The following is a 15,519-nucleotide window of genomic DNA, read 5'->3' as shown; positions in this document are numbered from 1 at the left end:
ATGATAGAGGGATTGGCTGGGCTAAACCTGAGTGGTACTGCAGCCTTGTGCACCAGGTCACAATACTTAATGTGTGGAGCTGGGCCCAGACCTGTAGTTCAGAAGCTGCCACTGGCCCTGTGCCGCTCCTGGAAGCAACCGGCATGTACCAGCGCTGCCCCTGCCTGCAGGCACCTCCCCCACAGCTTCCATAATACACAGTTCCCAGCCAGTGGGAGCTGTAGAGTTGGCACTCGCGGTGGGGGTAGTATGTGGAGCCTCCTGGCCTCTGCTAGGGGCTGCAGAGATGTGCCAGCCAGTTCCAGGAGTGGCATGGATCCAGAACAGGCAGGAAGCCTGCCTTAGCCCCGCTGCACCGCTGGAATTTTGGTGCCTAAAATTTCCCAGTTTGGCTTCAGTAGCTTCCGGGAGACAGAGCCTGATTCTGGGAGACTCTCAGTGAAACTAGGAAGGTTGACAACCCTATTGCCACTGCAGGGTGGGTTTGCTCTCCAACTGCCTCCCCTTGCCCCGGAGCCTCCCCCCTGCACTGGGCTGGGAGACGTATATGTTTGAACACTTATGTGTTAATCCAGCAACCCTTCTAGAACTTTCCTGTGACCTACTGGTAGGTCCGGGCCTGCTGTTTGGGAAATACTGGGTTAGGGTACTCACCTGGGATGTGGAGACCTGGTTCAATTCTTCCTTTTTCATGATGAGAAGAAAGGATTTGGATAGGGTCTACTGTCTCTCAGGTGAGTGCCTTAACCACTGGGCTACAAAGTGTTCTTACACTTTCTGTGGCCCAATTAATATTTAATTCAAGTGGAAAAGCTTCAAGAAGAGAGACAGAGGTCCACATCAGACTATCCCATAGCATAGTGCAGTGTTTCTCAACTTTTTTGTGTTGGCGATCCCCTTTGGAATTAAAAAAAAAAAATTGGGATGCCCCCCCATACTAAGACTTGAAAAAATTGTGACCCCATACCTTAAATATCATTAAGTAAATTATGAATAATACTGGGACACTAGTGTTAATAAACTAGTATTTAAAACATATGCAAATAATTTAAGGTAAGAAAACAAATTTGTGTGTTGGATCAAAGTTTATTTTTACATAGAAAGAAAATATAAGTTCATTTTTTACAAATTACAAGACTTACAGAGTCCTTCAATGAAACACTTGTGCTTGTTTTGTACCAGCTAATTTGTTACAGTGGGTTGAATTGAAGACCTTCTCAGCAGCAGGTCATTCTTCACGGGTTATTTATTTAGTTGCTTTGTCTTTATCACAACCATCAATGGGAATCCCAATTCACATAAATATGATGTTGTGAACAGGATTAAAACTTCCAAAGCTTCAGTTACAAGTTTGGGAAACTCATGCTTCTGTGCTATCCAAAACATGCAACATGTTCCTTTTGAAGGAAATGAACACTGAAGCATTTTATCAGTTGAAAGCTCAGTTGTCTTGCAGGCTCCATGTGAGTTCGACAGACTCAACTACTCTTCTGTTGAATGGATTAATTATTTACCTCCTGCCAAGACCTTCATCATCAGGAGTGAAGTAATCCTGGAGCTGCTTATTAAGTTTAAATCTATGTTCAATCATAATGTTTTTAATTGTTTTATGTCCACACTCTTGTCATCAGGAATCAATTTCATGTACTCACAACTCAGAGGAAATGACTTGAAGTTTTCACTCTGAAGCTGAGCAGACCAGGTTCCAAATTTCTTTCCAAAGAAGCGTATTTCCTTGTCTCCCAACACAATTATGTGTTTGTGTGGTCCTTGAAAACTCATATTCAACTCATTCACATGACTGAAGACATCTGCTGAGTAAGTTGACTGAAGAAGCCACGGTGGGTCACTGAACAATTTAGCAAAAGGAGACCCATGATCTTGTAGGAAGCCACGTACTTCAGCTCGGAATTAAAAAAGTCTGTTTAACACTTTCCCCCATGAAAACCCTCTCACTTCAGTGTGCAAGAGGAGAATTTTATGAAGTGCACCTATTTCACACATAAAACTGCAAACAGATGAGCTGATAGAGGCTGACTTTTTATGAAATTCACAAATTCATAACTTTTACGATATATTCGGTAGCTTCAACAAACAGGTTAAATAGACATTCACTAGTTGTGTGGCTAGGCAGCGCTTTACAGAAGAGCACATTTTCCTCAATGGTAGCATCTGAATTATATTGAAAGAAAGCTAAGAAGTGTGCTAAGGCTGAAACATCTGTTGATTCACTAAACTGAACACCATTTTAACTTTTCTTTCAACTGCTCATGAATGTCATCAGCCATTTCATGAACACACCTCGAAACAGTATCTTTGATAAAGGAATAGCTTTAAGCTTATTTTCCTCTTCACGGCCAAGCATGCTGATAAGCATGTCTAATGCCACAGGGAGTATGAGATTCTCAGGCTATTGTATGTGCCTTATGGTTTTGGGTAACACGAGAAGTGACATGAGATATGAAGCTTCAAGAGCATTTTTACTGACATTACTTGTATTCCAAATCAGTGTTTGCTGTCTTTTCAAGCTGTTCAGTTTTCCCTTAAAGGACTTGAGAGGCTTGTTCTTTAATTATGGATGTTTACTTTCCAAATGCCGAATTAATTTAGAAGGTTTCATGCTTTTGGCACTTAGCACTTCACCACCCACAACACAATAACGTTTATTTTTGATTGCTGTAAAACCGTACATCGAATAGCTGGAATCGGATTTTCTGCACTTCATCTTCTTCACTCCTTCATTCTGTGTAGTACTTGGTTGAGCTCTCTTTAAAAATGTATCCATTGCACAAGAAGGCCTCTTTGAAAAGTGTGCACACAGTACTACTTGCTAGCCATGAAGAACAACAACACTGTCTGGACAGGAAGCAGCAGTGAGGTCACATGGTTTTGTGAAGTCACATGCTTGCCTAAAGCAGGGCCAGCCTTCAACTCTCTGGGGCCTCACAGAAGGCACATGCAAAGTTCTTCACAGACGGACCCAACATTGGGTGCTGAGGTGTATTGACCCACAGACTGGGTGGCCTCCTGAGGTGAGTCGGGGGGTGAAGGTGGTGTTTCCTCCCTAAGCCCCTGCTGCCTGAAGCCAAAATCCTGCTGCCAGGACTGAAGCCTGAGCCCGACCACGTGGGACTGAAGCCTGCTCCCTACCATGCGGGGGTTGAGCTGTAGCTCAAGCCTCATCTCACCTCATGGGGGGTGACATCCTGAACCCTACTGCAGGGCTGGCAGCTCGAGCCCGAGCCCTGCCGCTCAGAGCTCACAGCCCAGAGCCCAGCCACTGAGGGGCTCACAGCCAGGCTCTCTGGGACTGACAGCCCCAATCCCCACTGCGGGGGGCTCAAACATGTAAATTAGCTTCATGGGGTCCCCTGTGGCATGGTGTCATAAACAGATGGTTAAGGTTTAATGTTTCTTTTTCCTGTAAAGGGTTCACTAGCAGTAAACCTGGAACACCTGACCAGAGGACCAATCAGGAGACAAGATACCTTCAGATCTCGGTGGAGGGAAGCCTTTGTTTTGTGCTTTCTGGGGGTTTTTTTTTTTGTCTCTCTGGTCTGCAGAGGGAACCAGACATGTACAGCAGATATTCCAAGTTTCTGAACAGCTCTTCTATTCAAATTACTAGTACGCAGTAGACAGGCAGTTTAGTCTTTTTTGTTTGTTTTCCTTTATTTGCAAAATGTGTATTGTTGGTCTTTGCTGACTCACAGCTAGGAGTCCCTTTGTTTAACAAAGACCCTTCGCATTAAACCTAACAGCTTCTGCCTTCAGAGTACTCAGAAGGAAAGAGATAAAAAAACTTGCAGACTTTTGCCTTAAAAAACATTCTCCTCTAGCCTGCTTCAGCTTTGCTTTTAAAAACCCCTCTCTCTCTGGCTTACAACCACTAGCAGAGAGAAAAGAGACCAAAATCCTACCTGGCTATATGATTTTATTTTATCCCACACGCTTGCCACACCATGTCATGGTAATTGAACCCGCCACTCTGAACCCTTAGCGTTCCAAAAGCATAGGGGTACCAGCATGAATTCTTCTAAGCTTTAAATTATTAGCTTAAGAAATGATTGAGCTGCCACCACCCAAAAATATAGTGTTTTGGGCACTTTCGGCCCCAACCCTCCCTGGGGCCCAAGACCAAACCCCTTGGGTCTTCACAACAAAGGGAAATAACACATTCCCTCCTCCTTTCTTCCTCCCAGATTACTCCCCTCCTGGTAAACACTGGGACGGATCCTGGGATCTCACTCATATAAATCTTAAAACAGATGAGACATTCTCCTTCCCCTCCCCTTCTCACCCCTTCCCAGAACGCTCCCTGAGATGAGACAGTATAATCTTAAACGACAAGAGAGAAATCAAGGACTTTTTCCTCTCCCCCTTCTCTCGCTTTACTCCTACTCCAATTGCCTGGTGAGTTCAGACTCCCTCCCCTTAGGTTCTAACACAGATAATCCAAAAAAATCAATCAGGTTCTTAAAAAGAAACTTCTAATACAAAGAAAAGAAAAGGTAAAAGTTGTCTCTGTAAAAATCAAGATGGAAAATGTTACAGGTCTTTCAGCTTATAGACACCAGGGAGAATCCTCCCCGCAGCACAAATACAGTTCGCAACAGAGTACAATCCTTCCAAGCAAACTACACATTTGCAAATAAGAAAACAAACAAAAGACATAAGACCGCCTTTCTAACTGATAACTTACTAAATTTGAACAGAAAGAGGCTGTTTCAGAACTTGGATATTGACTGCTTACATGTCTGGTCCCTCCTGAGAAACACCAAGAGAGAACAAAAAAAACAAAAAACCCCAGAAAGCACAAACAAAGGCTTCCCTCCATCGAGATTTGAAGGTATCTTGTCTCCTGATTGGTCCTCTGGTCAGGTTTTCCAGGTTTACTGCTAGTTAATCCTTTACAAGAAGAAGAGACATTAACCCTTAACCATCTGTTTATGACACATGGGGTCATGCCAACCATGCACTTGTAAGGCCCTTGGGGTTTGTGATTTCCCCAGGCTGAGAAACACTTGTCTAGTGGTTACAGCATTCACCTGAAAGGTGAGAGGTTGCTGTTCACATTCCTTCTCTTAAAGTGGGGTCTTCCATGTCCAGATTGAATACCCTAGCCATTAGGTTATAAGGGTGTCATTACCTCTGCTCCTAGCTGGTGTAGGTGGAGTTAGGCAAGTGCCTAACTTATTCTTGCAAGAAATACCTTAGGTGCCTAAACTGTCCAACTCCAGGAGAGGAGATCCTAGCTGTGGATTACATGCAGAGATAGGTCCAGGAAGTAGGGAGGCACCTATGTGCCTCCATGAGAGATGTGGGATTTAGGATATATCCCTCCCATCGGCATCTCCCATTGTCTTGCTTATGAGGCTCCCCGCCTAGTGTCCCATTTTTGTGGATTCCATTCTTAGGTTACATCTACGCTATGAGCTAGGGGAGTGCTTCCCAGTTTGCTATCCTCATGATAGCTTTCATTGAGCTAAAAATTGTAGTACCACGGGCACAGCAAGCAGCAGTGTAGGCTAGCCACCCCAAGTGCAACTCACCTGAACTCTGTGGGTATGTATTGAAGGTGGCTAGCACATGCTACCACTGCCCTTGATACCATGGCTACACTACTATTTTTAGCATGTATCGTAGATGAGAGCTAGCATGAGTATGTCTACATGAGCTGTGAACCACATCCCTAGCTTGTAGTGCAGATGTAACCTTAGAAACTTATCTCTGCCTGTGCATTTTATAGGGAGACTAGGCACCTAAGTCAGGTTTGTGGATCTCAATGTTGTTCCAGCAGTTTTCTAACCACTGCAATGCCTAAGTCTCTGTGTGGATCCAGAATGCTCTCCCTGCGTATATCTATTCTGGACTTAGCTTAGGGGAAAGCATAAATATATCTTGGAATAAACTTTTTGGGAATTGTCCGCACTAGCCTTTATCAGTGTGTTACCTACTTCTTGTTAACTTGATGAAAAAATGTCCAGTGTAGACAATCCTGTATGCGTAAGGAAGTCTCACTTGGTCTAACATGCTGAGGAGCAATCACAAAAGCAAGAAGATGTAAGTTAAATTAGGGTGAGTGTTACTTTAACTTATAATTTTTTTTCTTCTGTGAACATGATGGGGTAATTCATCCTTTGTGTCCTCTCATGACTAGAAATAGTTCCTCCATGTGAGGACTGAGGGACAGTGATGAGACTATGTGGAGAAACTTAAATACCTTTTGTCCCTGTTGTCCTTAATTTGTGGATAGATCCAAAGATTTCATGTCTCTAATAGTGTCCATTAACATCTTTCATGTACATTAAATTATCAAAAGAACTGTAAAAACAGAGCAACAACAGCATATGTTAGAATGCACTAGAAGTCATGTGTAAAACTTGTGAACGCTAGCAGACCAAACTCAGTTGTAACAGGAGTCTTTAAATTGGGTGATTTCTTTGTAGTCTGAATTTGGAGGCCTATAGAACAACAAAAATGCTATACATATGAAGACGAGAAGTGCAGGGTCAGAAATGGCTCATTGGGTTCTTATGGCCAGTTTATCTTCTTACTCTGCATTGGTGACTGGTAATGATGCATCTCTAGGCCTCTGCTAGTCTTTAATAGGTATTTTTACCTCTTTGCTGAAAAAATGAGTGCTGATTTGAAGGCAATAGAGACTGGTGATATAGCATGATTTTGCTTTTCTTCTAAACCTGACACAACCTGTATTTTAGATGGCAAATACTGCTTGAAGTTGACTGATAGGTATGGATTCTCAGCAGTCTGTGGATAAATCTGTGCAGTCAATCAATCTGTTAATGGAATATAGAAATTTATCTTTCCCATTTCCCCTATTAAGCAATGAACAGACTTTTATGTCCTGAACCAGTGTCTTTTGAAGTCATCGGGAAGACTCCCACTGACTTCAGAGAGCAGTAGATTGGGCCTTACTGTTCAGTAGATGCAGTATGTTTTCCTCTATCTCCGTTAGATTAATTTTGTGGTGAGTCATCTTGTAATTGGAAACAGGAAAGCCAGACCTCGCTCTTAAGTAAGGGGATACACCTCCCATTGACTTTAGTAGGAGCTGCACCTGCTCACATCAGGGATTAATTTGGTCTAGTGTCCGATATCAGTTTCACATTCCAGGAGGTGTGCTCATATTACACTAATGTAGACACTCTACATAGTCTTAATGGGTTTACCAGATGTCCACTATGATATCACTTGTTATTTTTTTGCAAATGTTACCAGCTGGAACCTTGATTTTTGGGGGGATGGGTTTTTTTTTAAGTCTATATAATATAAATTTGCTTTGTTTGCCATTACTATATTTTTGATACATGAGATGAAATCAAGTATAAGGCCTATGGCACTAGTATAGTACCAAAGTCACCGATAAGATTTTGAACAGAAGAGATGGCACAGTATTCTGTGGGCTGAAAGGAGAGCAGACAATTGCTGAAACATTAAGACAAGCAAGTGTAACCCACACCTCCTGGGTGTGGTGGTCTGTCCCATCTAGTGGTACTGAGAGAGAGAACCATTAATGAGTCTGCTCCACAGCCTTAGCTAAGAGCCAAATGGCTTTTAGCTCATGCAGTAGAAGCTCATGCATTGAGGTCCCAGGTTCAATCCCGCCTGCCGACGACCAGGGTCTGTCGGTGTTACACAAGCATTCTCCAGTCCAGTTCTTAAATAAGTTAACTTCTAAATGATGTAGACCAGGGGTTGGCAACCTTTGGTACAAAGCTCGTCAGGGAACTCTGCTGGTGGACTGGGACTGTTTGTCTACCTGCAGTGTCCGCAGGTTCGGCTGATCGCACTTCTCACTAGCCGCAGTTCGCTGTTCTAGGCCAATGGGGGCTGCAGAAAGCGCTGCACTGGCCACTGCTTCCCGCATCCCCCATTGGCCTGGAATGGCAAACTGTGGCCAGTGGGAGCTGCGATCAGCCAAACCTGCGGACGCTGCAGGTAAACAAACCATCTCGGCCCTCCAGAGGATTTCCCTTATGGCCATGTGCCAAAGGTTGCTGATCCCTGATGTAGACCATAGGCGCTGACTCTTATTTTTCCTGATGGGTGCTCTATCCTGGCTCTGCCCGAGGCTCCACCCCACTCCACCCCTTCCCTGAGGCTCCACCCTCTCTCCGCCTCTTCTTGCCCTGCTCTGCCCCCTCCCTCAGACTCTTCTTGCCCGCCCTTCACTTGCTCCTCTCAGCCCTCTCTCAAAACCCCCTCCCCCCCCGCCACTGGTTCCTCTCCACCATCCACCAAGTGCTTCCCTTTGGCCAATGAACAGCTGATTGGTGGCCAGCCCCAGGACCCTGCTGAATACCTGTGTCTGGTGGTTGCTGAGCATCCCCTATTTATTTCTGTGGGTGCTTGAGCCCTGGAGCACACACAGAGTCAGCATCTGTGATATAGACTGTGGAACAGGGCTGTGCTTTGTTATTTGAGTTCATGCAGAAATACGTCCGTTTCAAATACAAGTCCTCCAAAAAAGTGGAAGATGCCAATTTTTGGGAAGGAGATATTCTAATGTAAATACTGGAAAGCACATAAAAGATAATGTTCTGTGGTATATCCGAATTTGTGTTTATTTTCCTGTGGGCAATACAAGTACAATAACAAGCTGCCCATGATTTTTAAGATTTGATAGTGTTTAAATAGTTGTAGGATCTGTACATTGAATTATAATACAAAAGTGATGTAAAAAATGCAATGTAGCCTGTCCTGATTGGGATGTATACAATAGAATACCATAACCAAACATTCCGCATTAATTGCAGTTTTTAAAAGTTACTTAAAGAAAGACTAGTTGAAAATGTTGACACATGTGCACTCTTTGAATTTCCTATCATTGCATTTCACTCTTTCTATCAAAACAATTCCCAGGCAATCATTTAATTAAATTTATTAATAAAGCTTGCCAGTTATGGTATAATATTATAGGGTGAGCCATTGCTATGGGCTCTGACCCTAATTCTGGAAACTTATCTCTATTATATGTTATAAAATGTAAGCATTATTACCTATTGTTCCAATTTTAATGCTGTGCCGCGCCTTCCAAAATATAGAAAAAATACATTCTCTCCCCAAGAAACTTGAATTTTAAATATACACCTAAGCGAATGGAATTCATATGTAACATGAAATGTCCGCCTTGATAAATCTAAGAAGTGCGTTTAGTTTCAGTAATTATTTGATGTTTAGTAAATATAATCACAAATGCTGAGTAAGAACATTTTTAATGAAATTCAGTAACTTTTTGTATTTTATATAGTTTACATATAAACAAAACAATTGATACATGACTGTATTACTACATTTAAAATTGAACCCTTATTGTAGATACTTAATATTAAGTGTTACCTTTCACAAGGTATTGACAGTGTAAAATCCATAATAGTTAATAGTTAATGGCAGGTAGATCTTTGTTAAAACAAGGATATACTTTTTTCCTAGTCTTAGGAATGAATAAAATAGAAACAATAATACACGTTGAGAATAATGCTTTGTATGTGGCCAGAATTTTGTCACATTTATACAGCTTAGAGATCCATGAACCTTTAATATATCTTCATAATTTGTTTCCTTTATTGTTGTTTGATTTTTTCCTCTCCCAATAAATAAAGTATTAATTGTTTAATTAATTAATTAAATGAATTAATTAATTTCTTTCCAGAAATTCATAAAGACAAGCCTGCCAGACAAGAAAAACTCGAAAAACCAGCACCAAAGGGTAATTATTACTATTTATATATGTGTGTGTAATAAATAATATATTTATTCAAATTATATTATATTGCAGGAGCATTCAGGAAGTTCCTAATCAGGAATAGGGCCTTATTGAACTATGCATTGTATGGCCACATATAAAGACATAGTCCTTGACCCCAATAGGTCCCAATCTACCTATTCATCTGTCTCTAAATATATTTACATAAAAACCTACATGAAAAGAACGTTAGGGTTGCAAAGTCAAGCACTCAAAAGTTTTAAAGTTGTCAAAATAAAAATTGTCCAGGCAGCCTTGATTTGGTCTCTGTGTATACATATAAAAATTCAGTTTTTAATTACATGATCGTATACTATGGTACAGGAAAGACAGTTATCCTACTCTCAGTTCTTACAATCATCACCACAGTGTTCCCTGGCAGCCAGAAAAGTCCTTTTCAGACTCTGCAGTCCTGGGATGGAGCATGTTCAGTGCCAAGAAATCTTTGGAAATTTTGCTGCCAGCCTCTAATAAACCTCTACGGAGCATGTGCAAATGGCAATTTTCATAGGTTTATAACTTGGCCAAATTTCTGTGAATTTTCCTGAAAAGAGTAAAAAGCACTTTTCTGATGCTAGGAAAATTTCTTTTCCAAATTTCAAGTCTCTCTTCTGAAGCATGTGGAGCCATTTCAACTTTTCAATAAAAATGGTTGTAAGAATTCTTTAATATGAACAAAGCAATATGTTTTTCCATAATCTCATTCTTGAAACAACAACCAATTTTTCTGTAATTTTCAAAAACAAATTCAAGCTGAAACAGACACTTTGCATGAAAAATTTCAGCCCAAATATTTAAAATTTGGGAAAGCCAAAAGCAACTGAAAACAGGGTCTTTTCATGAAAAGTATTAGGCAATCTTACGCTGTGAATTCTGCCAATAATTAAACATTTTATTCAAATCTTTTCTGAAACTAATTGCAAAGTAAAATACAGTTACAGTACTTGTTAGAAAAATGTATTTTAAGGAAAGGAAATAATCTGAGAACAGATCTAACAAAGCATTTATTCTGACAATAATGCCATAAAAACATAGTGATTTTAGAATGATGTCATAGTATTTATTAATTAGCATTAGCTTGTGTTGTCCTATGGAATATACCCATGTTTTGAGACAAACTCCCTAGGAATGGTATACCTCAAAATATCAGAGATTGTGGATAGGTCAGAGATAGGCTGTATAGTCAGAATACTCAGAGCATCCATGTAGAGTTTTCCTTTACAAGACCATTCTGATTTTACTAAAATTATTCAATCCAATTCTGATATGAGTTGTGATGAAAATAATGGTTGTACAAAAACTGAAGATCTTATTATATGACATGGACAGGAAACTCACTAAATTTCAAATTCATCAAACTCAGAAGCTGGGTATGTTCCCTGGTAACACTTGGTTCATAGCGAGGAATTCTTTTGCAGAACACAGAGTAGTAGTACGCTACTATAGCAAATGAAGATAAGTCATAATGTCACAGGCTAAACCTGTCCTTATTTTAGGAAACAAACGTTTTTTATGTTATCTGCTTAAATTGCAGCAAGGGAGGTTAAGGTTGGACATTAGGAAAAAACTTCCTAACTGTCAGGGTGGTTAAGGAATAAATTGCCTAAGGAGGTTTTGGAATGTCCATCATTGTAGATTTTTAAGAGCAGGTTAGACAAAGACCTGTCAGGAATGTTCTAGCTAATACTTAGTCCTGCCTTGAGTTCAGGGGACTGGACTAGACGACCTCTTGAGGTCCCTTCCAGTCCTATGATTCTATGCTTCTATATTCTTATTTCTCACCCTCACATACCTTCCTCCTGGGAATTGATGTCTCACTCCCATCTCCTAAGGACTTTAAGGGACCCAGGGCTTTTCTCTCCCTCATCAGCTTTTTTGAGGAGCAACCAGAATGGGCTGTTGCCATTTTCCCTCTGGCTCCCAAAGCAGAGAAGCAGGAGCACAGTGACCACTTCTGCTCTCACTGCCAGCAGGCTCTACGTGGGTGGGACTGAAAGAACCTCAATAATCCTTAGCATGGAAGCTTGTAGCCACAATATTAGGCATTGGTCATGTTTGCTTGCTACTTAGAAATTATGCTAAGGATTATGGGGCTACCTCAAGTAAAGCCAAGTACAAGAAGAGGGTCTTTCTTTATTCTCACTTTCTATGACAACAAGTGGAATTCTTACCCTCCTCATAAGATGATATGTTAGGACTGAGGGGGAGGGGGAGACATCAGCCATAACTTGGCAATCCTCTGAATGATAATATGCTAGGAATTGGCAACCAGCTCCACTTGAACACCTGTTGGAGGTATCCCAAGAGGGCTCTCACTTTAATTTAAAAAGGGAGGAGAAATGGGGTTCTGAAGTTGTATGCACAGCTACAATATCCAAAACTGTGTAAATTCATAAACTTTCATTAAGAATACACTGAGGTTCACAAATGAATCTGTCCTCAAGCCCAAATCTCAGTTCAAGTGGATTTCACATTCAGTGTGACCTTCACACAAATCTAATTTTAAGCTTCATTGGAGGACTTGTGAACACAGTTAAAATGAATTAACTAAAAGTGTTGAAGTTAAAGCATGTAAATTAAAGTACATTAAACCCTTGTGTGCACCTTCTCATTCAGAAGTATAGTGGCCTTAGTTCACTAGATTGTAATCTTCCTTGAAGAAGTAAGCTATAATGAACTAAGGCCGCTTTACTTCTGAATGAGAGTGTCCACACAGAAGTTTAATGTGCTTTAATTTCACAGCTTTAGTTAATTCAGCATTTCCTGGATGTCCCTGTGTAGACAAGCCCTTATTCAGTTAATTGGAGCAAACATTCTCTTCATCTGTACTACACACATCACCCTAAGTCTGACTGAGCTGAGAACTAGTTAACTAGTTTTACTTCGCTAAGGTATTGAATTAATGCCTCCTTAATCTCTTTTTGTCCTTGCTCATTTTGGGCACAGAAATTTTACCCAACACTCTCTCCAACTTTTTAACTGAGCAGACTAAATTTGACTCCTTTGCATTTTTTTTCATTTGATGCAGATTAAATATACTATCAGACCACTAGTGTTTTGGAAAATATCAGAAATGTGCCCCTTACATCTGTTTTTATTGTAGGTAAAGTGGGTAGCAATGCCTAGAATAGTATATTGTTAAGGAGTCTTAACACTTTCCATTATAAGCCCCTGTGTTCAAGGTTCGGCTGCTGCAATTGCCCCTTGCCCTTTGAACTGCTGCCAGAGCTGCTGGCTGCCACTGCTACCCTGGGACTCTGGCAGCATGGCTCTGGGGGCTATTTAAAGGGCCAGGACTGTAGAGGCTGTGGGAGCCCCGGGCCCTTTACATAGCTCCCAGAGCCCCGCCATTACTCCAGGGCTCTGGGGGCTATTTAAAGGGCCCAGGACTCCCATGCTTCTACCGCCCTGGCCCTTTAACTAGCCCCTGAAGCCCTGGGGTAGTGGCATTGGGGCTCAGGCAGCTGTTTAAAGGGCTCAGGGCAGTAGAGGCAGCAGGAGCCCTGCCCTTTAAATAGCCCCCGGAGCCCCATCGCCAGGGGTGAAAGTAACGTACAGGACTTACCGGTACTGCGGTGTCCTGAGGGGGGCGTGGCCTCATCAGGAAGAGGCGTGATCTCATCCAGAAGAGGCGTGGCCTCTCAAGATTTAAAGGCCCTGGGGAACCAGCTGTGGCTGGGAGACCCATAGCCTTTAAATCAACCACGGGCTCCCAGCTGCAGAGGTGACTGGGAGCGCCCGGGGTCCAGGGGCAAATTAAAGGGCCTGGGGCTCTGGCCACCAGGGGGAACCCTGAGCTTTGCAGGGCTGGGGCAGGTATTTAAAGGGCCTAGAGCTCCTGCCACTGAGGGAAGCCCGGAGCCCCTTAAATCCTGGCCCCAGCTCTGCTGCCGGAGCCGAAGCCGGGATTTAAAGGGCTCTGGGCTGCCTGCAGCCGCAGGCAGCCAGATCCCTTTCAGTCCCCACCGTCGAAGTCGATGCGGTCCAGCACGGCATGCTGGCTCTTGCCAGTATGCCGGACCAGACTGCACCGGCTTACTTTCACCTCTGCCCACTGCCACTACCCCAGGGCTCCAGCAGTGGGGCTCTGGTGGCAATTTAAAGGGCCTGGGGCTCCAGCTTCTGCTGGGAGCCCTAGGAACTTTAAATTGTTGCCTGGGGAAGCCGGGCCACCCCGGTATGGTGCACCAGCTCTTGCCAGTACGCCGTACCAGGGAGAGAGTCAGGGAACAGAAAGAAGAAAAACAATGGTGTTGAATCTCACAGAGCTTAGTAAAGTCTCTCTCTCTCTCTCTCTCTCTCTCTCTCAATCCCCAGTTGAAGTTGATCCAGTCTGGATAAAAACTTAAATAGTCATTGGAGCAGAGGAATTGGACCTTGATTCTCCTATGTGGGTGCCCAAACCCCCAGGCTATGGACAGGGGTGGCTCGAGGTCCCAGCACACCCCTTTGGCTGCTTGCCTGCGGATGGTCCACTGATCCCACGGCTTCGGTGGACCTCCCGCAGGCGTGCCTGCTGAGGGTCCGCTGGTCTTGTGGCTTTGGTGGACCTCCCGCAGGCGTTCCTGAGGAGGGTCTGCTGAAGCCGCGGGACCAGCAGACCCTCCGCAGGAAAATGGCAGAAGGCAGCCTGCCTGCCGTGCTTGGGGCGGCAAAATGCCTAGAGCCACCCGTGGCTATGGAGTCAGTCTCTCTCTTTGGCCCAATGACTGTTTAATTATTTATCAGAAGTGGAACAGATTCAACAAGAGAGATTGAGAGACACTTATACAAGACTATCCCATAACCCAGTGGTTAGGGCATGTGCCTTAGAAGTGGGAGACCTCTTTTTAAATCTTTTCTCCCTGTCAGACGTAAGGAGAATTGAACCTGGATCTCACACATCTCAGCTGAGTGCTCTAACCACTGGACTAAAAGCAATGAGGAAAGTCAGAGCCCCAGCACCACCTCTTCCTTTGGTCTTTCTTGCAAAAAATGGCTTAGCTGTGTAAATCCAGGAGAGGGTTCCTAGTTGTGGATCCCAAGCCTAGTTAGGCACCTCCCTGCAGTTTGGATTTAGGTGCCTTACACCCAGAGAGGGCAGAGTTTAGGACACAGCCATCTCATCGGCATCTTCTATTGTATAGCATAGGCAGGAAGCTGCCTAGCATGCTGGTCTTTGTGGATCCCATTTTTAAATGCCTAGCTCTCTCCATGCATTCTATATGGACCCTGGGTACTTAACTCAAGCTTTGTGAAGTCTAGTCGTTTTTCTAGGTGCTACGTGTCACACAATAACTAAGTCCCTTTTTAGATACAGGGCTATATTATAATGCCTAGGCCCAAGTGGGCCAAACTAAGGTTGCACAGGCAACCTTAAACCTGGCATTTCCCAATTTTATATACAGAAGTGCTGTATATAAATCCAGATATGTCTCCCAGTAGCATAACTGAATTGCTATGCAAAGATTCCATCTTGATTTAAGACCTGCCTGGCCCTGGTCAGACTGAGACTGAGAGCTTTGTTAAGTGAATGATTTACGTACTCTAGGAAGAGAAGGATATTCATATTATTCTAGGCTTACTCCTGCTAGTGGTGAAAAAAATGTGGGGCCTACCCATCCAGGCCTCCAGGTCTGTAGAAATTGAGGTATTGTATGTGATATGGCTTTGAGGCCAGGTCTACACTGTGACTTTAAATCGGTTTAATAGCCGATATACCGATTTAACGCTGTATCCGTTCACACGACGTCGTCATTAATATCGAGTTA

At 42.9% G+C, this 15,519-nt stretch overlaps 1 protein-coding gene across 1 annotated transcript in view; it reads left to right on the top strand.

Annotated features, from left to right (window-relative positions):
• The window catches only part of TRDN (triadin), a 331,687-nt gene that overhangs the window by 87,009 nt on the left and 229,159 nt on the right, over positions 1-15,519 (top strand). The window contains exon 6 of the mRNA XM_075064568.1: positions 9,677-9,733. Within this exon, the coding sequence (XP_074920669.1) occupies positions 9,677-9,733 (57 nt within the window). The remainder of the gene's footprint in view (positions 1-9,676; positions 9,734-15,519) is intronic.

Source organism: Chelonoidis abingdonii, chromosome 3 (assembly GCF_003597395.2).
Source record: "Chelonoidis abingdonii isolate Lonesome George chromosome 3, CheloAbing_2.0, whole genome shotgun sequence".
NCBI classification, from domain to species: domain Eukaryota; kingdom Metazoa; phylum Chordata; order Testudines; family Testudinidae; genus Chelonoidis; species Chelonoidis abingdonii.
Note: the sequence above shows the minus strand (reverse complement) of the source record. Positions and strands in the feature narration are given on the sequence as shown.